We start from the raw sequence: 26,359 nt of genomic DNA, 5'->3' as shown, positions 1-26,359 counted from the left end.
TATTTAACAAATAAGTTTGAAATCTGTTAATTCTTCTTGAAAACTTTGGATGTAGGAGTGACAAGCTAATTTTCTTGTATAACTGGTAATATAAGCAGCATGGTCATAAAACGACATTTCTTGTGAAGACTAACTGGTAAAAGTTGTGACAGAACCTGGTTTTCCTGACCGAGAATCCCTTGCTTGCTTAGAATATCTGACTTCCCATTGAAATGGAACATAGAAAATGTGTTTTCTTATGTGACTCTCATTATTGGTTCCTTTATCTTAGTTGTGCTAAAATATAAGGCTGGACTTGTAATACACTATGTATCAGACTAGATTGAAAAATGTGATCGATTTGTTTTCTAAGCCCTCCTCTATATAACTGAACCACGGTCAGGGGATTAGAGAAGAAACAGAACACTGCTCCTAAGACTTTAGGCTAGTCTTAGTGAAACGGACTAAATGGATTTTTCTCTGTTGTTTTTTGCATTAAGTGTTTTTGCACTAGAAGAGGGTGCTTAACACTCCTCTATATGAATAAAAAATTATGTTCTCACATTGTTTTCTCAAGGGTCTTATTTTTTCTGTTGATAGCTTCAGACATGAAATAACTCAAAAATGTAATTAATGTACAGCATATTTTTTCTTAACATGCCCTCTGAGAAGTAAGTACCTTATGTTATCACTCATGGGTAACTTGTGTTTTGTGTTTATAGATATTTGTGGATATCTGATGTTGAATATATTGAGAAATTTTCTTTTAAAACAAAAAACCCATCCACAAAACAGCATTTTTCTTTGTGTTCAGTGAAAATTCGGTTTTGCCTATTGCACATTCTTAATTTCTATATTCTCTACTTTGGCACTCAGGGTCATCTCCTGTAGAAGTGAAGTTTCTGGTAACATTTTGGAAAATGTATTGTCAATTAACATGAACATATAAGAAAGGTTCAGGGAAATGAAAACAATGTATCTCAATTCAGCATGTTTTCCTATCCCTAAGCTAGGGTAGGATCTCCTATCAGTCCGGAGAACAGGCTTTCATATCAGTTTACCTCCATGCAGCTATCCCACTTGCTCTAGACCTGGCAAGTGATCTTCATTAATCTTGCTGCTAGAATTTAAAACTATCCCTTGACCCCCACAAAATAATGTTTTAATTGGTCACTTCCCTCCTTAACCTGTTTCATTATTTTATTTTATTATTATTTTTTATAGAGACAGGGTCTCATTATGTTGCCCAGGCTGGTCTTTAACTCCTGTGCTGAAATTTCGATCCTCCTTCCTTAGCCTCCCAAAGTGCTAGAATTACAGGAGAGAGCCACCATGCCTGGCCTCCTCAACCCGTTTTTAGTTGTCTTCCTTGGCTTCTCACTCTTTTTGTTTACATGTATACCTATCTCCCCCCCCCCAATTTTTTTTTTTTTCTTTAACTGGAAAAGCCATTTATTGAAAGGTGTTAAAGTTGCTCCTCAACCCACCAGAAGAGTCAGGGTTCGATTCTGAAAACACAGAGGCAAGAACAATACTCAGTGTCACTGCCTCACTGAATTTTTAAATCTATAAAGATGGGGAACCTTATGTAGCACAGTGATTTCTATGTGACAATAGTTAATAACCCTATAAAAGTAGGAATGTTATTCATGTTTTGTAGGCAAGATAATAGACTTAGAAAACTTAAGGAATTGACTCAGTGTCACTCAATAAATGATAGAGCCATGGGTGTTGAAATAAATATATGATTATGATTATTTAGAGCTGGAATTAATTTTTAAAACCTGTTTAGATAATATAACATTGAGAGCTTAGACTCCTGGAGCTACATGCCTCCTCATTTACTTCTAGAGGAGATGACAAGGAGTTTCCCCAGTCATTAAACAACACTTCACTGTTATTGAGCCTAATTTGGATACTGCTCATCCCTGAATCAATCACAGTAGCCAGGTGAATGACAATCACTGATGACTTGAACCTTGGGCCTCTGTTAAATTCCCTTCCCTTAATTAATAATGGAATCAAAGGGAAACTGGATTATGCTGATTGGCTTAGGCCAATAGCAGCCCACCCATGGAACCACATGGCTTCCACAAAGCAGGGCAGGCAGAGAATGGACATTGGAAAAATGATCACAGTGCTAACCAGAGATGGACATTTTTTTGAAGCTGCAAGAGGAATGCTTTATTTTAGATTTGGATTGACTCTGCCAAATTGTCCCTCAAAAAGACTGTACTAATTTATATTCTCACCAACAGTATATGAGAAAATTTTCTCACGTTAGACATTAATAGTTTCCATTTTGGCCAGATAGATGGGTGAAACTTACCTTGCTTTGGTTTACATTTTCTTGATTACTACTAAGGTTACACATATTCTGATACATTTTATGTATATATATTGGTCATTTGAATTCCTTCTGTGAATAAAAGATATTAAGGTCTTTAAAAAAGGTAAAGCAGATTTTAGTTTGAGTATTGGAGGCTTCCCTCTTTAGATGGTTTTTCTATATCTGACAATAAGGGAAAAACCAGATTCAGATAATATGGTTTGGCTCAAGACATATTGTGGCTAAAAATGATTTTTGAGAAATGCAACCCAGCCAGAAGAATGCTTTTTTTTTTTTTTTTTTGAGACGGAGTCTCTTGCTGTTGCCCAGGTTAGAGTGAAGTGGGGGATCTTGGCTCACTGCAATCTCTGCCTCCCGGGTTCAAGAGATTCTCCTGCCTCAGTCTCCCGAGTAGTTGGGATTACAGGCGTGCACCACCATGCCTGGCTAATTTTTGTATTTTTAGTAGAGATGGGGTTTCGCCATGTTGGCCGGGTTGGTTGCGAACTCCTGACCTCAGGTGATTCGCACACCTTGGTCTCTCAAAGTGCTGGGATTACAGACTTGAGCCACCACCCCCGACCAGAAAGGTGGTCTTTTTTTTTTTTTTTTTTTTTTTTTTTTTTTTTTTTTTTTTGAGACGGAGTCTTGTTCTGTTGCCCAGGCTGGAGTGCAGCGGCGCGATCTCGGCTCACTGCAAGCTCCACCTCCTCGGTTCACGCCATTCTCCTGCCTCAGCCTCCCGAGTAGCTGGGACTACAGGCGCCCGCCACCTCGCCCGGCTAGTTTTTTGTACTTTTACTAGAGGCGGGGTTTCACCGTGTTAGCCAGGATGGTCTGAAACTCCTGACCTCGTGATTCGCTCGCCTCGGCCTCCCAAAGTGCTGGGATTACAGGCGTGAGCTACCGCGCCCGGCCCAGAATGTATTTTTTTAAAAACTACACTTGTTTTAAGTAAGATAGGTCCCCTTTCTTCTTCTGGGTTTTGGGAGGAAATAAGTCAATGAGAGATTAACACGTCTCCCTCCTGAGGCAGAGGGATGAAGGAGATGTCAGTTCTGCTTGGATGGACAGGAATTATTTAAGGAAAGTTATGAAAGATCTGAGCTCTGGGATTGCGCCGTTGACCTCACATTCATTTCACTAGGGTGACACCTTACTGCCTTGGCTCTGTTCAGTACCGCCCGGTGCTGCCAAGCCGTGATCCAGGAGGTGGCAGTAAAGCCCCTCTCACAGCAAGCCGCAGCTTTCCCAAGGGCAAAAATACTAAAATCTGAGACGAATTATACCCGAGGGGTATTATCTGTTTCTTTTTGTCCATGTATTCAGTAAATGGCCTTCTTTTTCCATTTTAAAGAGCCGTGTTAAGGAGTGCTCAAACTATTTGAACTACAGGCGTGGCCAGGGAAAACTGTAAAAGGCCATCAGACGGCACTGCTAGTGGAGGGGCGCCCCCTGGTGGGTGGATGTTGTTAGTTAAACACTCTAGTGCAGGTTGCTAGGTGTTCAGGAAGCAGAAGAAATCCAATGCACTTGACATCCCCAGTCTCTGCGATTATGTCAGGACCTCCCTAATGTCAGCAGGTGGCCGGTAAACTCAGAGGTCAGCAAGGCAGAACCAGTGGCTAGAGGGAGATCTAGGCTGGAGGGAGCATGGGGGTGGTGGGGAAGAGCTGTGGACTTCACTGAGAATCCCGAACAAGAAAAACAAGTTGGAGAATTAAGAAAGTAAATTTGCCTCACAAAATGAAATGCTGTAGGTGGGTTAAGGCAGAGTGGAAGGAAAAATTTCACTTCCAAGGATGCCAGCCTAATAAGGGTTCTGAACATCTTTGGAATTAATTGGAAACATGGTTTTCAATTGTGATGTCTGTGTAAGCGGCAAAATGTAAGTCAATCTTCATAAAGCTTGGAAATTTGAAGATGAGTCTGCACTGGCACTAGCTTTCTTTCTTGATTATATTTGGAGTACAGCATAGGGAGTTTGCATGGTGCAACCAGACACATTTCCAACCTTGATAGCAGTTGGTTAATATGTGGTTTTAGTCAGTTGTCAGTGCACTCAAATTCCGAATCTGAAAAAGTGCAGGGCATAATGTTGTTTCGGGAAAATAAGCCATGTATTTTGTGTCTAAAACTTAAACACTAATGCTGTAGGTGGGTTAAGGCAGAGTGGAAGGAAAAATTTCACTTCCAAGGATGCCAGCCTAATAAGGGTTCTGAACATCTTTGGAATTAATTGGAAACATGGTTTTCAATTGTGATGTCTGTGTAAGCGGCAAAATGTAAGTCAATCTTCATAAAGCTTGGAAATTTGAAGATGAGTCTGCACTGGCACTAGCTTTCTTTCTTGATTATATTTGGAGTACAGCATAGGGAGTTTGCATGGTGCAACCAGACACATTTCCAACCTTGATAGCAGTTGGTTAATATGTGGTTTTAGTCAGTTGTCAGTGCACTCAAATTCCGAATCTGAAAAAGTGCAGGGCATAATGTTGTTTCGGGAAAATAAGCCATGTATTTTGTGTCTAAAACTTAAACACTTGATACACTTCTCAACGTGCTGATTTGAAAAACAGAATCATCAAAGAAAAATGAAGGGGGACTGTAGAAAAGGAGAAACACATTGCCAATACGGAAACAGAACTTTAAATTTTTATTGCTATTACTCTATGAAATCTACCTCTATCCTGAGTGAGGGTGAGCATCTAATTACCCAGGTGGAGTAAATTGTAAAAAACGTTTCTAAAGAAGTTAAAATATTTATTATGTGCAGAACATGTAATAAACTTTTAATTGAGAACATAAGCCAGGAAGTAAATAAATTTTGCTGGCAGAAAATCAATTTCTCTGTGCTTTTGGAACAGATCTTTGAAGAATAACTGTTTGAAGAGCGATCTCAAATAATTAGCCTTCCAAGGAAACCTATGTGTCTTGACCTGGCCCTGGAGGAGAGGTTTTAGAAATAGGATTGGACTCAGTTTAAAAAAGAGAGAGTGATAGATCCTGCTAATAGAAGTTTGAGAGAATTACAAAATTAAGTCAGCAATTGAACTGGACAATTCTCCATCTTTGGTTGCCGTTCCTACCTACCCTGCAACAGACTACTGAAAGAGAGAAAATTGCATCTACAGTGAAACAGATAATTTATTTTAAAAGAGAAATTCATTAAAAAATTCCTGAAAGGAGATTGAAAGCGTACATTGGTGACCAGTAACTATTTTATTTGAGAGAGACGTGTGTGCCTTATCTTTCTCTCCTCAATAGTTCTTTTTTTCTGAGTGAAGATTTTTAAATCTTGAGGCTTCCCCTGATATATGTGAACTGATACATAGAAGCAAATAGGGTTAAAGAGCAGGATGTTTAAAAATTCATTTATTTAACAAATATTTATTGAGTGCAGACCATGTTTTAAGTCCCGGGGATAAAGAAGTGAACAAAGGCCGGGTGTGGTGACTCAAGCCTGTAATCTCAGCACTTTGAGAGGCTGAGGTGGGTGGATTGCTTGAGCTCAGGTGTTCAAGAACAGCCTGGGCAACATGACAAAACCCCATCTCTACAAAAGTATACAAAAATTGATCTGGCATCATGGTGCATGCCTGTAGTCCCTGTCCCAGCTGAAGTGAAGGATCTTTGGAGCTCGGGAGGCTGAGCCTGCAGTGAGCTGTGATCATGCCACTGCACTCCAGCCTGGGCAATAGAGCGTGACCCTGTCTCAAAAAACAAAACAAAACAAAAAACAAAAAAAAGTGAGCAAAATGGACAAAAATCTCTACAAATAGCAAACAAGATAACAAAGAATACCTGTGGATGCTTAAATGTGAAACATGCTGGGTATAAAAATAAAGCTGGGAACAGGGAGATGAAGTGGGTCTCTGCCTGCACATTTTGATAGGGCGGCCAGGGAACTGAGGTGGAATTTTATGAATGTCCTGAAGAAAGGGAAGGAGCCATGTGGATCTCTGGGGGAAGAGCAGACCGACCTGCAAGGGCACAGCCCCTGAGAAGGGAGTGTGTTTGCTGAGTTTGGGAAACAGCGAGGAGGACGGTGTGTCTGGAGCAGAGTGGAAAAGGAAGAGAGTGGTGTGAGATGAGTTCAGAGAGGAGGAGGGTGGGGACGGGGAGTGGGTAGGCCAGGTCCTGCAGGCCACTCTAAAGACCTGTGTGAAAAGCTTGCAGAGGTGATTATTTGTTTGTGATGATCCCTTCCACACGAATCATTGAACTCCTACTGTCCAGTCTACATTTTTCCAATGATGAAGCTGAGAGAGAGATTTTCTCTTTGGAATGTGTCTCTATCTGTTTTTGTGGTTCTCTGGCTAGCCAACTGTATGATGTGTAAGATTATATTTAAGACTGTTGAAAGATTTCTGGTTTAAATTTACCCTAGCTGGGAAGCACAAATGTTTATTGATACATACTAAAAAATATTCATGGAAATCCTACTTAATACAGCCTTGGTAACTGCCAGTCCACAGAATATTCAAATGCTTGTTTGATAAACAAAAGCTGCAACTGTAATAAGGGTGCATTTACTGATTTCCTGTACACTGCAGCATTTTTTTTTTTTTTTTTTTGAGACAGAGTCTCGCTCCATCGCCTAGGCTGGAGTGCAGTGGCGCAGTCTCGGCTCACTACAACCTCCGCCTCCTGGGTATAAGCGATTCTCCTGCCTCATCCTCCCGAGTAGCTGGGACTACAGGTGTGTGCCACCACACTGCAGCATTTTAAATTCTTCCAATTAATATGTAACTTATATCTAGTAAAATACATAAATCTTACATATATCACATGATCATTTTTATAAATGTATACACCCCTGTGACCACCATCCAGACTGAGCAAGGTACGGACTACCTCCAGCTCCTACCATGCTCTCTCTTGCCCCTTTCTCAAACCAAGGTCATCGTTATTCAGGCCTCTATCACCATGGATTAGTTTTGCCTGTTCCTGAGTTTCACGTAAATGGAATCTTACTATATGTATTCTTTTGTGACTGATTTCTTTCACTCAGCATGAAATCTGTGAGAATCATCTATGTATTAATAGCAGTAATCTGTTGGTTTTCATTGATGTGTAGTATTCCAGTGTAGGAAAGAAAAGCAATGGATTTACCCATTCTACTGTGGGTGGACATTTATGTTGTTTTCAGTTTAGAGCTATTTTGTCACACTTCAGTGGTTTTTTTTTTCCTTTCTTTCTTTTTGGGACACAGTTTCACTCTTGTTGCCCAGGCTGGAGTGCAGGGGTGCCATCTCGGCTCACTGCAACCTCCGCCTCCTGGGTTCAAGCGATTCTCCTGCCTCAGTCTCCCAAGTAGCTGGGATTACAGGTGCCCACCACCACACCTGGCTAATTTTTTGTATTTTTAGTAGAGATGGGGCTTCACCATGTTGGCCAGGCTGATCTCAAACTCCTGACCTCAGGTGATCCGCCTGCCTCGGTCTCCCAAAGTGCTGGGATTATAGGCGTGGGACACCACGCCCGGCCACTTCAGTGGTTTTACTTGATGATGACCCTACATGTTGTTGAGGTTTATAGAACCAAGGGCCCCACGCACATTGTTCAGTTGTGTCTACTCTTTCACACCTCCCACTCTTGGTTGGTTTGTCTCTCTGCTGTTTAGAACAAACCTGGAGCTTCCTATGGGAATCTGATCTCCACTTACATTTGATTGTAAAACTAAGTAAAATATGTTCTGTGTTTGAAAAAGTGGTGGTTCTCTTTATTTTATCTTTATTTCTTATTCTTATTATTTTTGAGACCGGGTCACTCTCTGCTGCCCAGGTTGGAATACAGTGGTGTGATCATAGCTCACTGCAGCCTCCCAAGCAGCTGCTACTACAGGCATGTGCCACCACACCCAGCTAATTTTTTGTGTACATATATATGTGTGTGTGTGTGTGTATGTGTGTGTGTGTGTGTGTGTGTGTGTATATATATATATATATTTTTTTTTTTTGTAGAGACTGGGTTTTGCCATGTTGCCCAGGCTGGTTTCAAACTCCTGGACTTGAGCAATCTGCCTGCCTCAGACTCCCAAAGTGTTGGGATTATGGGTGTGAGCCACCATGCCTGGTCTATTTTTTCTCTTATTATTATTATTATTATTATTATTATTGTTATTATTTTGAGATAGGGTCTCCTTCCATTATCCAGGTGGGAGTGCAGTGGTGTGATATGGGTCACTGCAACCTCGACCTCCTGGGCTCAAGCAATCCTCCCACCTTAGTCTCCTGAGTAGCTGAGACTAGAGGCACATGCCACTACTCCCAGCTAATTTTTTATTTTTGGATTTTGTTCTAGAGATGGAGTTTTACCATGTTGCCCAGGCTGGTCTCCAAATCCTGGGCTCAAGTGATCTGCCCACCTCGGCCTCCCAAAATGTGAGGATTACAGGTGTGAGCCACCAGGCCTGCCTGGCCTATTTTTCTTATGTATAACAGTGCTTGAGCTGGGTGTGGTGGCTCATGCCTGTAATCCCAGCACTTTGGGAAGCCGAGGCAAGTGGATTACTTGAGGTAAGGAGTTCGAGACCAGCCTGGCCAATATGGTGAAACCCCGTCTCTACTAAAAATACAAAAATTAGCCAGGTGTGGTGGCGCACACCTGTAGTCTCAGCTACTCGGGAGGTTGAGGCAGGAGAATTGCTTGAACCTGGGAGGTGGAGGTTGTAGTGAGCTGAGATGGCACCATTGCACTCCAGCCTGCCTGACAAGTGCGAAACTCCATCTCAAAAAAAAAAAAAAAGGTGCTTGAGCATTGTAACCTTGTTTTCCTTAGAATCAGAGCCAGGTTTCTCTAGATTATGTAGCTGCTCTAGGAGTTTGTAGTTACTGCTATGAAAATTGGATACCTCTTGTTATGGACTGAAGTGTGTTCCCCCAAATTCATACGTTGAAGACTTAGCCTCCTCAGTACTTCACCATGTGACTGTTTTGAGATGGAGCCTTTAATGAGGCGATTAATTTAAAATGAGTCTGTTAGGATGGGCCCTAATCCAATCTGACTGGTGTCTTTATAAGAAGAAATCTAATCACACAAGAGAGACACCAGCAGCACATGTACACACAGAAATGACCATGTGAAGAGGAGGAAGAGGGTGGCCATCTGCAGGACAGGGAGAGAGGCCTCAGAGGAAACTGAAGCAGGAAGCAGGATTGGACTCCAGAGGTGGGGCTTAGACATCAGACCAGATGGAGGACTAGCTAAAACGGTGGTGGAGAGTGAGGAGGAAGCACCCTTCAATACCCTTCAATCAGACACACCCATCAGTGTGCCGTGTCAATTTACCATTGTCATGGCAATGTGTCCAGAATTGGTGGGTTCTTGGTCTTGCTGACTGCAAGAATGAAGCCACGGACCCGTGAGTGTTACAGTTCTTAAAGATGGTGTGTCCGGAGTTTGTTCCTTCAGATACTCACATGTGTCCAGAGTTTTTTCCTTCTGGTGGGTTCGTGGTCTCACTGACTTCAGGAGTGAAGCTGCAGACCTTCACAGTGAGTGTTACAGCTCATACAGGTAGTGTGGACCCAAAGAGCGAGCAGCAGCAAGATTTAGTACAAAAAGTGAAAGAACAAACCTTCCACAGCCCACAGCGTAGAAGGCAACCAGCGTGGGTTGCTATTGCTGTCTCTGGCAGCCTACTTTTATTCCCTTATCTGACCCCACCCACATCCTGCTGATTGGTCCATTTTACAGAGAGCTGATTGGTCCATTTTACAGAGAGCTGATTGTTCCTTTTTCAGAGAGCTGATTGGTCTGTTTTGACAGGGTGTTGATTGGTGCATTTACCTTTAGCTAGACACAGAGTGCTGACTGGTGTGTTTACAATCCTTTAGCTAGACACAAAAGTTCTCCAAGTCCCTACTAGATTAGCTAAGACACAGAGTGCAGATTGGTGCATTTACAAACCTTTAGCTAGACACAGAGTGCTGATTGGTGCGTATACAATCCTTTAGCTAGACACAAAAGTTCCCCAAGTCCCCACTAGATTAGCTAGATACAGAGTGCTGATTGGTGCATTTACAAACCTTTAGCTAGACACAGAGTGCTGACTGGTGCGTTTACAATCCTTTAGCTAGATACAAAAGTTCTCCAAGTCTCCACCCGTCCTAGAAGCCCAGCCCGCTTCACCTCTCGCCAGCACTCAGCGCAGGACTCTGCGGCACCTAGCCTGGGCACTCCAGAAGCCCAGAGGGAGCTCCTTCCCTGATCTATCCCAGCAGGCACCGGCCAGCTGTGCCAAGTGCAGGCCCACTGAGCCCACACCCACCTGGAACCCCTGCCAGCAGCAGAGTGTTGCAGGCAGCCCCAGCTCCCGCCCACGCCTCCCCCTCCACACCTCTCTGCAAGCAGAGGGAGCCAGCTCCCACCTCGGCCAGCCCTGGAGAGGGCCCCCCACAGTGCAGCGGCAGGCTGAAGGGCTCCTTGAGCATGGCCAGAGTGGACGCCAAGGCTGAGGAGGCGCCAAGAGTGAGGGAAGGCTGCTAGCATGTTGTCACCTCTCAATCCCACCTCTAAATAGGACACCCCAACTGCTGTTGGGAATTTGGCTGATGACCGCTCTAGCTACTTCCTGCTGGATAGGGGCAAAGAAGGGGCCCTGCAGTTGTAGCGTCCTCCAGAGGGGAACTCTTTAGGCCAGTGGAAGGGCCAGTGGGTTGGTCCAGGGGTCCTTGGTAGAAGTTGTTAGTTGAGCTCATTTGGAGTTCCATTTGTAAGACCATCTGTAGCTTGATGGCCTTGATTCTGGAGGAAACAAATTTGACAAGAAATTTAAAAATACAGGGTCCAAAGGCGAGTAACAGCAAGATGGTTGCCATGGGACCTAGAAAGGGGAGAAACCATGTTGCCTAACTTCAGAGGTTGGTATAAGAGTTTGAAAGGCGTTGTTTGATTTCAGAAGCCTTTTCCTGTAAATGCTGGGTGGCATCTCATACTATCCCTGACTGGTTAGTGTAAAAGGAACACTGTTCTCCTAAGACGGTGCAGAGTCCTCCTTTCTCAGCAGTGAGGAGGTCTAGACCTCTGCGGTTTTGGAGAGTCACTGCTGCTAAAGAGTCTATTTGGGATTGTAAAGTAAGGATAGACATCGTTATTTCTTGCAAACTGTCTGAGAAATCCTTTGAGAATGTGTGGTAGTAGGATAATGAAGTAGATAAGCTGGCTATTCCAGTTCCTGTAGCAGTAGCCATTCCTAACCCTATAAGTAGGGGTATTAGTTGTATGGCTCTGCACTGACGGACTTGAGCTTTGAGGGGTACTGATAAGGTCTGATTTCCTGGGGCAAGGCTAGTGCTGGACTTAGAAGGACTAAGGTGCAGGTGTCTGTCCAGTTAGTGGGGAGGCAGATATAGGTCGATGTTCCACATAAGAAGAATATACCTTGGCTGGGTAGACAGAACTGGTTGTGTATGTTAAAAAGTGTGTGAATTTGTTGTTTTCATTTCCCCATACTCCTAGAGTACTTGCCAAGGGAGCTTCAGTGAGCAGCTAGAAAGGGGTATCGGGAGCAAACTGAGTGGCTCCCTGTGTTGTATTTTCCCTTTAGAGAAAAAAAGTTTACAAACCTTTAGCTAGACACAGAGTGCTGATTGGTGCATTTATGATCCTTTAGCTAGACACAAAAGTTCCCCAAGTCCCCACTAGATTAGCTAGACACAGAGTGCTGATTGGTGTGTTTACAATCCTTATAGCTAGACACAAAAGTTCTCCAAAACCCCACCTGACCCAGAAGCCCAGCTAGCTTCACCTCTCACCAGCACTCGCCACAGCATTCTGTGTCACCTAGCCCGGGCACTCCAGCAGCCCAGAGGGAGCTCATCCCCTGATCAAGCCCAGCAGGTGCTGGCCAGCCACTGCCAAGTGCGGGGCCCCAAGCCCACACCCACGTGGAACCCAAACCAGCCACACGCAGCCCCGCCTCCTGCCTGCACCTCCCGCTCCACACCTCCCCATAAGCAGAGGGAGTCAGCTTCGGCCTTGGCAAGCCCCAGAGAGGGGCCCCCACAGCACAGTGGCGAGCTGAAGGGCTCATCGAGCATGACCAGAGTGGACCCCGAGGCCAAGGAGGCACCGAGAGTGAGTGAGGGCTGCTAGCACGTTGTCACCACTCAGCAACACCCATGAGTTACTGCCCCTTTCCATGGCACTGACCCAGTGACACAAAATTTACTAGAACTTCTGCATAAGTCACCCCTTAATCTGCATGCACTTAAAAATGGGTATAAATATGACTGCAAAACTGCCCTGGGGTACTACTCTCTGCCTACAGGGTAGCCCTGCTCTGCAGGAGCCATCACAAAGCTGTAACGCTGCCTCTTCAATAAAGCTGTTTCCTTCTACCTCTGGCTTGGCCTTGAATTTTTTCCTAGGCAAAGCCAAGAACCCTCACAGGCTAAGCCCCACTTTGGGGCTCGCCTGCCCTACGTCAAAAGCAATCCTGATGGCATTTTGATCTTAGACTTCTAGCCTCCAGATGTAAATTTCTGTTGTTTAAGCCCCCCAGACTGATATTTTGTTATGGGAGCCCTAGCAAACTAGCAGACCTCCTCAAATAATTTTTCAAATAACATGAGGTAACATTTATAGAATAAGTAGCCTCTTTAAACATTTTTCATTTTTAATCAGGAACCTAGAAACTCCATTGTTGACCACGGTTTAAATGTATCACAAACCAATTGTTCAGTAGCAGACCCCACACAGCCTACATATCCTTTTGGCTAAGCTGTCTCTTGTGGACACGTGCTGCCCACAAATCCCTGCAAGGCATTTCCTCACTGCTTAGGTGGACACTATCCTTTGTGATGAGACCAGTGTTCAATATAAGGTGCTGCTGTTTCCTAATTGTCCAAAAGTTGCTGCTGTTTTGCAGGGTGCCGGAGTAGGAGTGGGTTCTGTGCAGAGGTGGAGATAACGGCCCTCCCTCAAATCTGTGCCACACTGTGTCATCTTGACCCCAGATCAATGCTGTTATGTTCAGAGGCCCCCAGTGTCTCTTAAAACACTGACATCAGCTTCTGGTGCTCACTGCCAACTATGGAGGCTCAAATTCAACCCAGGGGGCTGGCTGGTGGTGGTGGTCGTGGGAGGTACATGCTAGTTCATTTCTTCTCTTCCTTTGCACTCAAACTTCCAGCTAAACTTTTTCTTCCTCCCCCAATTAAAAACTACTCTTCCCCAAATAATAGTACTCATCTGAGTCTCAGCTCAGCCAGTCTCCATGCCCCATCACTCTTATAACCAATGTGAGTCACCGAAAGGCTGTTGTTAGTGTGGGAAAACGGGAATGGGATTTCATTTTTAACTTATCCTCAAGGGCATGGATACATCTGAGATTAATTTTTTGTGTTGTTTTCAACAATGCTTTTTAAATATTGTTCTTGAAATAATATCAAACTCTAGAAGAGCTGCAAGAATAGTACAAACAACTCTCATATACACTTTAGTCAAATACATCAACTAGAAAAACATTTTGCCACATGTCGTTTATTACTTCCGACCTGTCTATCTATAGGTCTATGTATCTATGTGTCATATATATGCACATGTCTGCATATATATGTATATTTTTCCAGATTCTTTTGAGATTTAGTTGCAGAAATCATACTTATTTACCGTCAAATGCTTCAAAATCTGTTTCCTAAGAACAGGAATATTCTCTTACACAATTATGAAATTCAGAAAGTTTAACATTGACAGAATGCTATTACCTAGTACACAGTCCAAATTTAGAATTTGCCAGTTGTCCTAGTTATGCGAAAATGTCCTGTCCCTCCCCTTCTGACCTCCAGGATCTAATTGGAGGTCACGTATTACACTGAATTGTCATGCCACTTCAATCTCCTTTAACCGCTGTCTTCCATGACATCTACACTTTTGAAGATGCCGGTTTTGCAAATGTTCTTCAATTTGAGTTTATTTTTGACTATCAGATTCAGGCTATGTGTTTTGGGCATAATTAGAACTTTAGACTTACAATACTATTGTTGCAATTCCTGCCTCAAAGAAAAAAAATGCATTGAAGAGTTATTATACCCTTCCCACAGACTCCCATTGCTTCAAACACAGCTAGTTGAAAGGAACTCATTTGAGAAACGAATTCACTTGGAGGTATTAGTTGTTCCACATTATCCTTCTAATTCAATAAACCTGCTAGGAATCTCTGTATTTAAAAAGCAAACTTATGAATCCAAAGGAATGATGCAAATTTTCCTAAGTCACAAAAGCATATACTTCCTTCCCCACAAATAAGCCTTTTGCACTCCTAGGCCTATACTTTTAATTGCAGGTGTGGGCTGCTTCTCATATTCTATGCGTGTTCCAGGGTGAAGAATAATGAAATTTTACCTACAGCTATGTTGAAATGGCTCTTACCCTGAAACTCTATAGGAATAGCCTGCCTTCTATAATAGATACAGTGATTAATGCATTGAAGCTGTTCATCCATCATTAGTTTGTCTTAGTTTACCTGAGGCTTACATATTACTTAGCAAGTCCTTCAAGGACTAGACTTCAGAACGATTAAATTTTGAATTGCAAAAGTCCTAACATTTGGGAAGAGAAAGCCCAGTCAAAGGCAGGTTAGTTTTTGGCCACTCTGTAAACATGGCTTCCTGTTTATGCCACTTATCTTGCCTGACACCGAGTACCTAGGTGAGTGGTGACATGCCAGAATAAAGGAGGAGAGTCAGAAGGGGAGGTGGGTTTCAAATACAAACCTTTATCTGTCTTCAAGTTTGCCCGAAGCTGGCCCTTTTCTGGTATGTCCCCATCAACCAAAAAAAGAGAGCAGGTAGAGTTTATTTCAAAATATAGTTTTGTTTTGTTTTTCTGATGACATTTTCAAGTAGGTTTTTATTGAAGCCTGTAAATTTGAAGCAAAAATCTGTTCTTAAAATGAATATTTTCTAGAACGTGAATTAAATAGTTTTTTTTTTTTCTTTTTTGACCATTTTAACAAAGCAAAGAAACATAGCATGATGATTTTATCTCTTTTTTCTTTTTCAGGGCAACCATTCCCAAAGTCCTTTCATGTCTTCATGCTGATTTTTTTTTTTTTTCTGTTTTTTTTTTTAGCAGCAGTAGTAGCAGCAACTTTTGCACATAGATCTTGGGAGGAAAAAGTGCAAGCCACTGACCACATATGCAGAACTAAAGTTCTTATGTTACAGGCAAGATAAGTGGCATAAACAGGAAGCTGTGTTTTACAGAGTGGCCAAAACAAATAACCAATGAATGCAATCTGTGGGATTTGTTTCTCATATTGCACCCTGAGAATATAAGGTTCCAAGGGTTGAGTGAACTTATGTCTGTAGAGTTCTAGAGGTACCAGAATATTCTTGTAGCGGTTTAATCAGGCTTTTTGAACCTGGAATTATGTTAAAAGTTTGAGGGGAAGTTTATCATTTTAGTCAGCATCTATGTAATGATAATGGTAAACAGTGAGAAAATTATCAAATTAATTTGCATCAGTTGAAGTCAACATTTAAGTAAATTTAGATACCATAGTTTAAAAGTAATTATTTGGGGCTGGGCACAGTGGCTCACGCCTGCAATCCCAGTACTCTGGGAGGCCGAGATGGGTGGATCACCTGAGGTCAGGAGTTCAAGACTAGCCTGGCCAACATGGTGAAACCCTGTCTCTACTAAAAATACAAAAAATTAGCCAGGTGTGGTAGCGGGCATCTATAATCCCATCTACTTGGGAGGTTGAGGCAGGAGAATCGCTTGAACCCGGGAGGCAGAGGTTGCAGTGAGGCGAGACAGCACCACTACATTCCAGCCTGGGCAACAAGAATGAAACTCTATCTCCAAGAAAATAATAATAATTATTATTTGGGTTAGACAAGTCAAGTTTATATCTTTAAAGTATTATCTACAGTCAGACTCTCCATAACTTTTTAATTGCTTTAAGCTTTATAATTTTTTTTTAAAGTTTACTTTGTCATTGCACCTTGCTCTGTACTTTTTCCAATGAGTATAAAAACGGTGTCATCAGTGTCTTCATGTGGTTTATAATGATCTCAATTTATTTAAATGCTGTTTAGAGGAGGAGATGGATTCTTTCAGCATCTCAGTATGGATAGGAATTACTAGAGCTACCCATTTTAAGATTTTATTTGCATAAATATCCTGTGACCATAAGAAGTTGAGGATAAAAATAACGTGGTTATTGTCCAATTTTGCAAACATCAATAACCTGTGATCCAGTATCTTCACTGCTGACAAAGAGAACAGTTTCTAGTCAGTGGTGTTTAGGATATTTAATCTTCAGATCCAATAGTTAGTTTGGAAAGATAAAACGGAAATTTTTTTGTTGCTTTTTCTGAAGGATTGGCTTTTTTTGCTTCCATATGTTTGGGTTTCTCTTCCCTCTCAGCTTTCCTCAGATGAGCTTCCCCTCTGGAGTCTTCTTCTGGGGAAATATCTATAAGGAGTAAGGCGACGGTGTGGCCAATAAAATGGCTGGAATGGAAAATGGTGGTTACACCTTGAAGGCAGGAAAGGTCTGTTTGGAAACCTAAAATAGATTCTGGGCCTTCGTGGAAAAAAATGGAAGGGACACCTAGGTGTCTTTGTGATGGGCTGGACCCTTGTGACCGGACTCCTCGTGGCAGGTGGAGGGGTGAGTGTAAAGATCTGGCAGTCGGTAGGGTTTGCGTTATTTTGTGAGTCTCCAGGAGGGGTAAATACCTCTTCTTGTCCTGTGGAGAGGAAAACGCAAGTCAGGAAACAGGTCTGGTAACAGAAGCAGAAGGGTGGTTTAGAGTGGTGGCAGAGGAAAAAATGGAAAGAGAGAATTACAGAAATCTCAATGTGTATTTGAAAGAACTGCCAACGTTCAATGAAATGAAACACAGACACACCTGATGACCCAGCATTTCCACTGTGAGGAATTTACCCAGGAGAAATGAATGTTTATGTCTATAAAAAGACTCGTTCAGGAGTGTTCACAGTAGCATTATTCATAATAACCTAAATGGAAATAATCTAAGTGTCCATCAACAGAGGAATGCATGAAGAAACTGTGTATGTTCATACAATGAAATAGTACTCAGCAGTGAAAAGGAAGAACTACTAATACCCACAACGTGGATACATCCCATGAATGTTGAGCGATACAAGTTAGACACAAAAGTGTACATACTGTTCAACTCCCTTTATATGAAGTTCAAGAGCAAGCAAAACTAATCTACAGTTAAAAAAAAGTCAAAGTAATAATTCAGCTTAGGGCAAGGATAGGTATTTTTTAGCAGAAAGTGTAGCCAGGGAACTCTTTAGAAATGTTTCATATCTTGATCTGGGTGGTTGTTACATAGATATGGTTATCTATATATCTATATGTATACACACAGGTGTACACACACATATATAATTTGTATATAAACACACATATATGTGTACATACATATGTTTGTACACATACGCATGTTTATATGTAGCCATATGTAAAATGTGATCAAGCTGTACTTTTAAAATGTGTGAATTTTGGCCGGGTGCGGTGGCTCAGGCCTGTAATCCCAGGACTTTGGGAGGCTCAGGCAGGCAGATCACGAGGTCAGGAGATCGAGACCATCCTGGCTAACATGGTGAAACCCTGTCTCTACTAAAAATACAAAAAAATTAGCCGAGCGTGGCGGCGGGTGCCTGTAGTCCCAGTTACTGGGGAGGCTGAGGCAAGAGAATGGCGTGAACCCGGGAGGCAGAGCTTGCAGTGAGCCGAGATTGTGCCACTGCACTCCAGCCTGGGTGATAGAGTGAGACTCCATCTCAAAAAAAAAAAAAAGGATTTTATTGCATGTAAATTACAACTAAATAAAGAAAATTCAGTAGAAAAAAGGAACTTAATGTTAAGAAAATCAAAACAACTGCCCCCAAAGGCCATTAATCCAAAAGTTCTGCTTCAACTGCCCAAGCAGTGAAATAATTTCCTAGGGGAAGGGAGGGGCCATCTACAAGCAGCAGGAGAAAGAGCACTGAGAACCAGGATGCAATTATCTTTTCAGAAGAAATTTGGATCAAACTCAAGTGTCATAGTCTTCCTTGACTGTATCATTGAATCAAATTGGCTATGAAAAAGTAATCTTTTCTTTAGAAAATTGTTCCTTCACTCCCTTAGAGGCTTACATATACTGCCTGGAAAGGGTTGCCCGTGTGAATGATGATAAAATGAACTTCCCCTGTAATCCCAGCACTTTGGGAGGCTTACGTGCGTAGATCACCTGAGGTCAGGAGTTCGAGACCAGCCTGACCAAAATGGAGAAACCCCGTCTCTACTAAAAGTACAAAAATTAGCCAGGCACGATGGCACATGCCTGTAATCCCAGCTACTTGGGAGGCTGAGGCAGGAGAACTGCTTGAACCTGGGAGGCGGAGGTTGCTGTGAGCTGATATCATGCCATTGCACTCCAGCCTGGACAACAAGAGCCAAACTCTGTCTCAAAAAAAGAAGAACTTCTCACAGGAAGTTGAGAGTACTGAGGCACTTACCACCTCCCCACAAGGACTAGATTCCCCTCTCCTCTGGGACAGTTTAATTCAGGTTTCTTGGCTGTATTGGATATGCTTGTTATTTGCCTATGTCCGTAGTCCCTTCTACATATTCTGTTTCACCCATGAACCCTGGAAATGTCAGTTGTCAGTCCTATACACCTTCTGGTTATGGCTGATTGGACCACCAACTGACATTCAACTCATTCATTGGCTGGTCAGTGACCAATCAGATTCTCACTTGAGAATTGAGTTACAGTGGAAGACGTCAGTGGAAGGTGTAGGGCAGGGGCTGGAGTGTCAGGTTTTGGCCTTCGGAATGTTGAGAATGCAGAGAAGCCAGTCTGCACATAGAAGCAGCAAAATAGGGAAGGCCTCTGGGATAGAAGAGACCAGAGGCCTTGTGGTAACAGAGTGATGTTGGGAGCAGCGGCCTTGGTTTTTTTTTTTTTTTTTTTTGATGGAGTCTCCATCTGTTGCCCAGGCTTGAGTGCAGTGGTGCGATCTCGGCTCACTGCAGCCTCCACCTCCTGGATTCAAGCGATTTTCCTGTGCCAGCCTCTTGAGTAGCTGGGATTACGGGCGCCCACCACCACACCCAGCTAATTTTTGTATTTTTAGTAGAGATGGGGTGTCGCCATGTTGGCCAGGCTGGTCTCGAACTCCTGACTTCAAGTGATCCACTTGCCTCGGACCTCTCAAAGTGCTGGGATTATAGTCATGAGCCACCATGGCCGGCCAGTTTTTGGCTTTTCAGGGAACCCTAGCTATTCTTAAGTTTCCTGGAGATATCTTTATAATAATCAATTCATCTCCAGCTCTACTTGTTCGTAAAGCTAGCTTGAATGGGTGTCTGTTCCTCGAACAAAATGCCAACCCCTTCTCCCACAGCTGCTCAGGGTACATTGAAATTCTGTAACTGAAACTAGATTGAGACACTTTACAGAAAATGACCAAATCCCACATTAGTCGCTTTTTTTCTGGTAAGTTCTGAACCTTACAGGAAGACATTCTGCCAAGAATCCAGTTGCTAGGAGAGAAATTAGCCTTTGATTTTCTTTTCTTTTTTTTTGAGATGGAGTCTCGCTCTGTCGCCCAGCCTGGAGTGCAGTGGCGCGATCGGCTCACTGCAAGCTCCGCCTCCTGGGTTCACGCCATTCTCCTGCTTCAGCCTCCCGAGTAACTGCGACTACAGGCGCGTGCGGCCACGTCCGGCTAATTTTTTTCTTTTTTTCTTTATATTTTTAGTAGAGACGGGGTTTCACCATGTTAGCCAGGATGGTCTTGATCTTCTGACCTCGTAATCCATCTGCTTCGGCCCTCCCAAAGTGCTGGGATTACAGGCCTGAGCCACTGCGCCCGGCCCAGCTGGCCTCTGTTTTAAGCCCCATCTTGACATTTTGCTGTCAGCTCAGGCTTAAGGAGGCCTTGAGCTTTGCCACTAGGTTAACTATGCTCCAGCTGTTAAAAACCACCCACCCACTCGCCTCTTGTGCTCATCTCATTTCTAGAAACCTGAAGCTACTCTAAATCCTCCTCTAACAGTTGGGTTTCAGAGCCTGCAAGGCAGGTTTTCTCTGACTCTGGGATGTCCAGTAGTGTTCAGTGCTCTCTTTTTCTGGGAATTTTCAAGGGTGTAAGATCAAGGTATAAGCTTGCTTCAATCACTTACCCAGGAATGTGGGCAGGACCACATAAAACCACATTCTTCCAAACAAACTAGACCTATGGTGATTCTATTGGGTCACCAGTTAGCTAGCACAAGTGTCCTAAAATGTGGGAGTAATAGTGATTGGTGTGGGAACCTGTCACATCTTACAAAGTTATGGCCACACATCTGAGAAAGTGGGTTGATGCCATCTATGGTCTCTGATGTCAGCTGATCTAACACTGCTCATTAATTCTTTTATCTTTGTTCTTCTCTGTTCCTTATCTTCTAAACCTTTGCTACCTCCTCAAATTTCCCTCAAAATTTTCATTCTTCATTCATCTGAAGAATTTGCTTTGAAACGCTCTCTACCTCTCTAAGTGGATTTATCAGCTTCATATTCCAGAGAGAAAGCTGAGGTAATCTGCCATGAACTTCTTTGGTTCCTCCTCCTCTCTCTTTAAAGTCTGTACACCTACTGATTCTGCTTCTCCCCCTATTTAATCCGTTGGACTGTAACCCTGCCTCCTCCACTCTCCAAAAGCTACTTTGGCAAAAGTCATCAATTGTCCTGGGCTTCTGAAAAGGTGGTTGCAGATGCCTAGAGCACCATTTCCTGTACTCTTTGCCTGGCTGACTCCTATTCAATTTCAAGTCTCTCTCTCTCTTTTTTGTCAGGGAGGCCTTTCCTACCCAGAAGCTTGGTTAAAACCCTTTGCAACATACTTTCGTAGCACCCTGTGAGTCCACTTTCATCATACTCTTCAGCTGTGTGATTATTATTTGGTGGTTACATGTCTACTCCACTGAAAGATCTACGTGACAGTCTTGTAGACTGCTGCCTCCTCGTCCCTAGCACAGCGTCTCCAGTACAATTGAATTGATTGAGAGAAATCCCAGTTTCTATAATTGCAAAGTTACCAAGTTCCTACTTCTCAGCAGTAGTGTGTTGAATAATAAGCAAATATTTCCCCTTATGTAACATACTGACATGCTCTCAAAGGCACTGGATGTCAAAGATGAGAGCTCTTCTGCAAGCTTAATAAGACCAAAGTAGGTCAAATATTTAAATGCAGATTAAAAACATTTTGAGAGGCAGAACAGCAAAGTGTTTAAAAGGATAGGCTCTAGAGCCAGGCTCCTTGAGCGCTGCCATTTAATAACTGGGTGAACACAGATAGATTCCTTAACCTCTCTGAGTCTCATTTTCCTCCTTTGTAAAATGAAGAAAATAATACTATACATCTCATCATCTCTTTGTGAGTGTTATCGGAAACAAAGTATATAAAGTGCTGAGAACATTGCTGGATGTACAGTCTGCACTTAATAAGTGTTAGCTACGGTTACTAATCTTGAATTTTGTAGAAACATTCTGTTAGCCTGAGCCCCATTTTCTTAGGCCCATAACATTTGCGCATTAAAGATAGGGCTATTGGGGACACATGTTATTAGAATAGGACCTCCCCAGTGACAGGGACTGTTGACTCTTGGTTACTGTCCGTGTCTCCAGCACCTAGAATAGTCCCTGGCTTATAGTGGTACTCAGTAAATACTTGATGAATTAAATAGTCAGGCTGACCTTGAATGTTCCTCTCTGTATATTTTTGTGGAGTTTAGTGAGTATTTAATTTCAATCCCAGAAAATCTGTAATAATAATTTATATTAAAAAATGGCCAGGCGTGGAGGCTCGCACTTATAATCCCAGCACTTTGAGAGGCCAAGCCAGGCAGATCACTTAAGGTCAGGAGTTCAAGACCAGCTTGGCCAACATGGTGAAACCTCATCTCTACTAAAAATACAAAAAGTAGCCGGGCATGGCGGCGGACACTTGTAATCCCAGCTACTCCGGAGGCTGAGTCAGGAGAATCATTTGAACCCAGGAGGTGGAGGTTGCAGTGAACTGAGATGGTGCCACTGTACGCACTCCAGCCTGGGCAATAGAGGGAGACTCCGTCTCAAACAAACAAACAAACAAAAAAATAGAGTATAATAGAAGAAACAAAGCAAAATATTGCTTGGAATTTGAATATCAGTTTTAAGGTGGTTTATTATAGTCTAGACATGAAATTCATAGCATACCAACAACTACTTTAAAAACAAGTACTTTTTAAAAAAAAGGTAATGATGAAATACCTTTTTTTTATAATTACCTATACTCTGTGGTTATTTGGGCAGACAAAGCTGGTTTGCAGTGAACTATACTGATTTTAAGAGAAGTCAGCTTTCTACTTGAAGTTTAAGTGTGCAGTTCTTCCCTTACATGGCTCATGGAGTCTTAGAAAAATTCTCATGTACTTTCAGACTTGAGTGAGAAAGAAAAATAAGTTCTAAGATGGATTTACTCACAATAACTGCAAAACTCAATTTATTTTGTAGACTCAGAGAGTGACTATCTTGGTCAAATCTCTGATTTCACAGATAAAATATCAAAGCCTAGAAAGTATCAGACAGGCCTCTTTCAATTCTACCCTGTGAGTCAAGTCGCTTCAACAAGGTACAGGTTACCACATTAGGGGCTGTGGCAAATGCAGAGATGATTAAGATTAAAAGCCTGAGCTCAAGGAGTGGGCAGATGCTGTGAAGCCGGGGATCTGCAGTACAGAGCAGATGCTGTACGTGCCGTAAGTGATGCACAAATAGCTGTAAGAAGTCAAAGGTGTCAGAAAGAGAAATTGCAATTTTTAAATGATTACATCTTAACAAAGACTTTGTAAAGGCAAAATCATAGTGGCATTTAAATGTTGTGCCTTAAAGCAGAATTGCAACAAACAGAGGTGAAAGCAAGAGGAGGGAGCAGCTGTGGTTGCTGCTGTGCAGCAGTGAGAAGAGGGTGAGTTTGGAGAGCCACACATGACCTTGTTTGGCAGACCCAGGGTGTGCGTGAGTGAGCGATGAACTGGAAGCAGGGCTGCTGGGATAGAATGAAGCTACATTTGAAGGATTTCGAGGGATTGTAGGGAAACGTGAGTCAAATTCAGAAATCAAATCTGATGTTTCAATGGGTGCAACGGGTGTTTTGTTTTTTGAGACACAGTTTCACTCTTGTTTCCCAAGCTGGAGTGCAATGGCATGATCTCTGCTCACCACAACCTCCACCTCCCGGGTTCAAGCAATTCTCCTGCCTCAGTCTCCCGAGTAGCTGGGATTACAGGCATGCGCCACCACATCTGGCTAATTTTGTATTTTTAGTAGAGATGGGATTTCTCCATGTTGGTCAGGCTGGTCTCGAACTCCCGACCTCAGGTGATCTGCCCTCCTCGGCCTCCCAAAGTGCTGGGATTACAGGTGTGAGCCCACTGCACCCAGCCTCAGTGGGTGTTTTTAAGATGTGAATAAAATAAATCTCTAATCTCATTATAACTTGTTTAGCTATGTGTTTACAAAGCCTCCTGAAGAGCGGTTCACTTTTTGCAGAGAAAATGGCAGGTGGCTAGTTTTGTTTTATGATGCTTCTTTTAGATGTCACTTTTAGCAGGTGAGGCTTGGGGACCTTGTCTTGGGATATGGGGGGCAGGTTTTGTTCATAATCTATGCTCTGTCCCCTGGTTGCCAGAGTACGTGCAGAGGTTGCATCAGGGGTTCTGAGTATTCCATGACCAGCTCTGATGCCTCTCCCCCTCTCCTGTCTATTGTGAGCTCTGAGGGATGGTAACAGGGAATCTCTCTGGGGATGAGCAGGGTTTAGCTGAGCCCCTGCAAAGCCCCCTCCCCAAGACATGTGAAAGGGGCGAAGGGCTCTGTTTGACTCCTAGGTCCATTTTCCCAAAACAGCATCTAGTTTTGGAATTAAAATAAACTGAAAAAAGGTTAAATCTAGGCTCCCCAAGATTTCCTCCCCTTGTATTTCCCTCTTTTCGTCCCTTCCCCAGCCTCTTCTTTCCTTTCCCTAGGGGTTTGCAAAACAATTCTAAGGCTCAGGACACATTTTGCAGTGGGAACAAAGAAACAGAATAGGAACAGTTGAGAAATTGAATCTAATATAATCCTAAAGAAAGAAACCTGTGTCCACCTCTGTGGCACCAAAATGCAGCTCAATAGATGTGATTAATTAAGCAATGAACAAAGACTAAATACCCACCATGTGCAAATTACTATGCTGCTGGAGATAGAAAGTGGACGGTGCTGTAATTCAAAGTGGAATTGTTAGCTTTGTAACTGTAATAACTAGTATTTGTACAGCGTTTTTAGCTTGGAGAGTTTTTCACAGATGATAGCTCATTTGGTCCTTGCAAACCCCATAACGATGGATATTATTAATATTGTCACTTCACATATGAGAGTCTGATACTCAGAGATGTTAAGCGTGTCTAAAGTCACAGGGCTATTGCCGAGACGAGGACCAAAGTCTTCAGGTGACAAAATCCAACCTCCTCCTCTTTAACCACACAGGCTGATGGAAGGTGAGGTAAATATTTCCAGTTTATGGGAATGTATAATCATGGAGCCAATTTTGTCTTTTCCTACAACTTATTAATTAGTGGACCCACAGTAGAATAAAAGCAAAACCCTTACCTTCTGCCACAGTTACCGCCAACCAGCAGACCAGTAACCAGTAGGAGAAGCAGTGTCTGCGAGCCATGGCTTCTACGCTGAGCTGTCACTGTGTTGAACCTGATGTTGCTTTAAAGGGGAGTTGGTGAGTCACCAGCAGCCTGATTCAGGTAATTTGCATTTGCACAGTGGACCACAGTGATCAGGGCTTGCGGTGTGAGGGTAAGAAATCAGCAAGGAAATACCAGACAGTATTTGTCAACCAGAAGCTTCTTGGAATGACAGCCAGATATCAATCATCTCTCCTCAGAGGGGGATTTTGGACAACCACGCCTTCACCACCCTTCTAATCCCTCAAATCTTCTCCCATGTCAATGCTTTTCAGTTGTGTATATGAGTCTTCCTCTGCAAGAGAAATAAGCTGTCCAGAAATACGCAACAGTGCTTTGCTCTGTGCAGCTTACCTACTTAAAAAGCGAAACAAGAGGGAGAGGGCATTATCCGGAGGCTTCCTGACCCTGGTGGTTTGCAGTGGAGAGTTGGGGATCATTCTTAGGCCCCCAACCACGGTTTATGCTACTTCTCTACTCTGCTTTTGTCCAGGAGGCAAGGGAAGCAGAATCAGAAAACTATTTTCCCTAGTGGTCATGACGGTCACTGTCTAAACAAACATAAACATTTGGGAGAGTAACTTAGTGCGTCGTCCTTTCACGGCTCCTCCTGATTCACCATATTGCATATAAGATGGACATGACATATCTACATCCAGTTGGTTTCCTGAGGGAAAGACTTCATCAGCTGCTGGATATATGAGAGGGGATTGTCACAGGTGATTAAGAACATGGACCTGGGAGTTAGGAAAAATTCCAGTCTTTGTTCCTTTCCTTACTAGATGGGTAACTGTGGTGAGTCCCTGAGACTTGCTGAAGCCTCAGGGGCCTCATCTGTAAAATGGGACTTGTGGTACTACCCTCATAGGAATTTGTGAATTAAGGAGATGCTTTTTAAATATATATATTTTTAATTTCAATATCTTTTGGGGTACAAGTGGTTTTTGGTTACATGGATGGATTCTACAGTGGTAAATTCTGAGTTTTTTAGTGCACCTGTCACCTAAGCAGTATACACTACACCCAATATGTAGTCTTTTATCCCTCACCCCCTTCCCAACCTCCCCCACCCCTAGCCTCTAAAGTCCATTATATCATTCTGTATGTCTTTGTGTCCTCATAGCTCAGCTCCCACTTATAAGTGAGAACATGCAATATTTGGTTTTCCATTCCTGAGTTACTTAACTTGGAATAATGGCCTCCAGTTCCATCCAAGCTGTTGCAAAAGACATTATTTCATTTTTTTTTTTATGGCTGAGTGGTATTCCATGGTGTATTTCTACCACATTTTCTTTATCCACTTATTG

The 26,359-nt window shown here is 42.8% G+C and overlaps 1 protein-coding gene across 1 annotated transcript; it reads right to left on the bottom strand.

Moving 5' to 3' along the window:
* Positions 1 to 13,780: 13,780 nt before the first annotated feature.
* On the bottom strand, positions 13,781 to 25,751 carry ODAPH (odontogenesis associated phosphoprotein). The gene is given in 4 exon segments (XM_037988865.2): positions 13,781 to 16,647; positions 16,649 to 17,016; positions 24,530 to 24,573; positions 24,964 to 25,751. Coding segments are annotated over 4 exon segments (531 nt in total). The 5' UTR covers positions 25,031 to 25,751; the 3' UTR covers positions 13,781 to 16,595.
* Between the last annotated feature and the right edge of the window lie 608 nt (positions 25,752 to 26,359).

Source organism: Chlorocebus sabaeus, chromosome 7 (assembly GCF_047675955.1).
Source record: "Chlorocebus sabaeus isolate Y175 chromosome 7, mChlSab1.0.hap1, whole genome shotgun sequence".
Classification (NCBI taxonomy): domain Eukaryota; kingdom Metazoa; phylum Chordata; class Mammalia; order Primates; family Cercopithecidae; genus Chlorocebus; species Chlorocebus sabaeus.
Note: the sequence above shows the minus strand (reverse complement) of the source record. Positions and strands in the feature narration are given on the sequence as shown.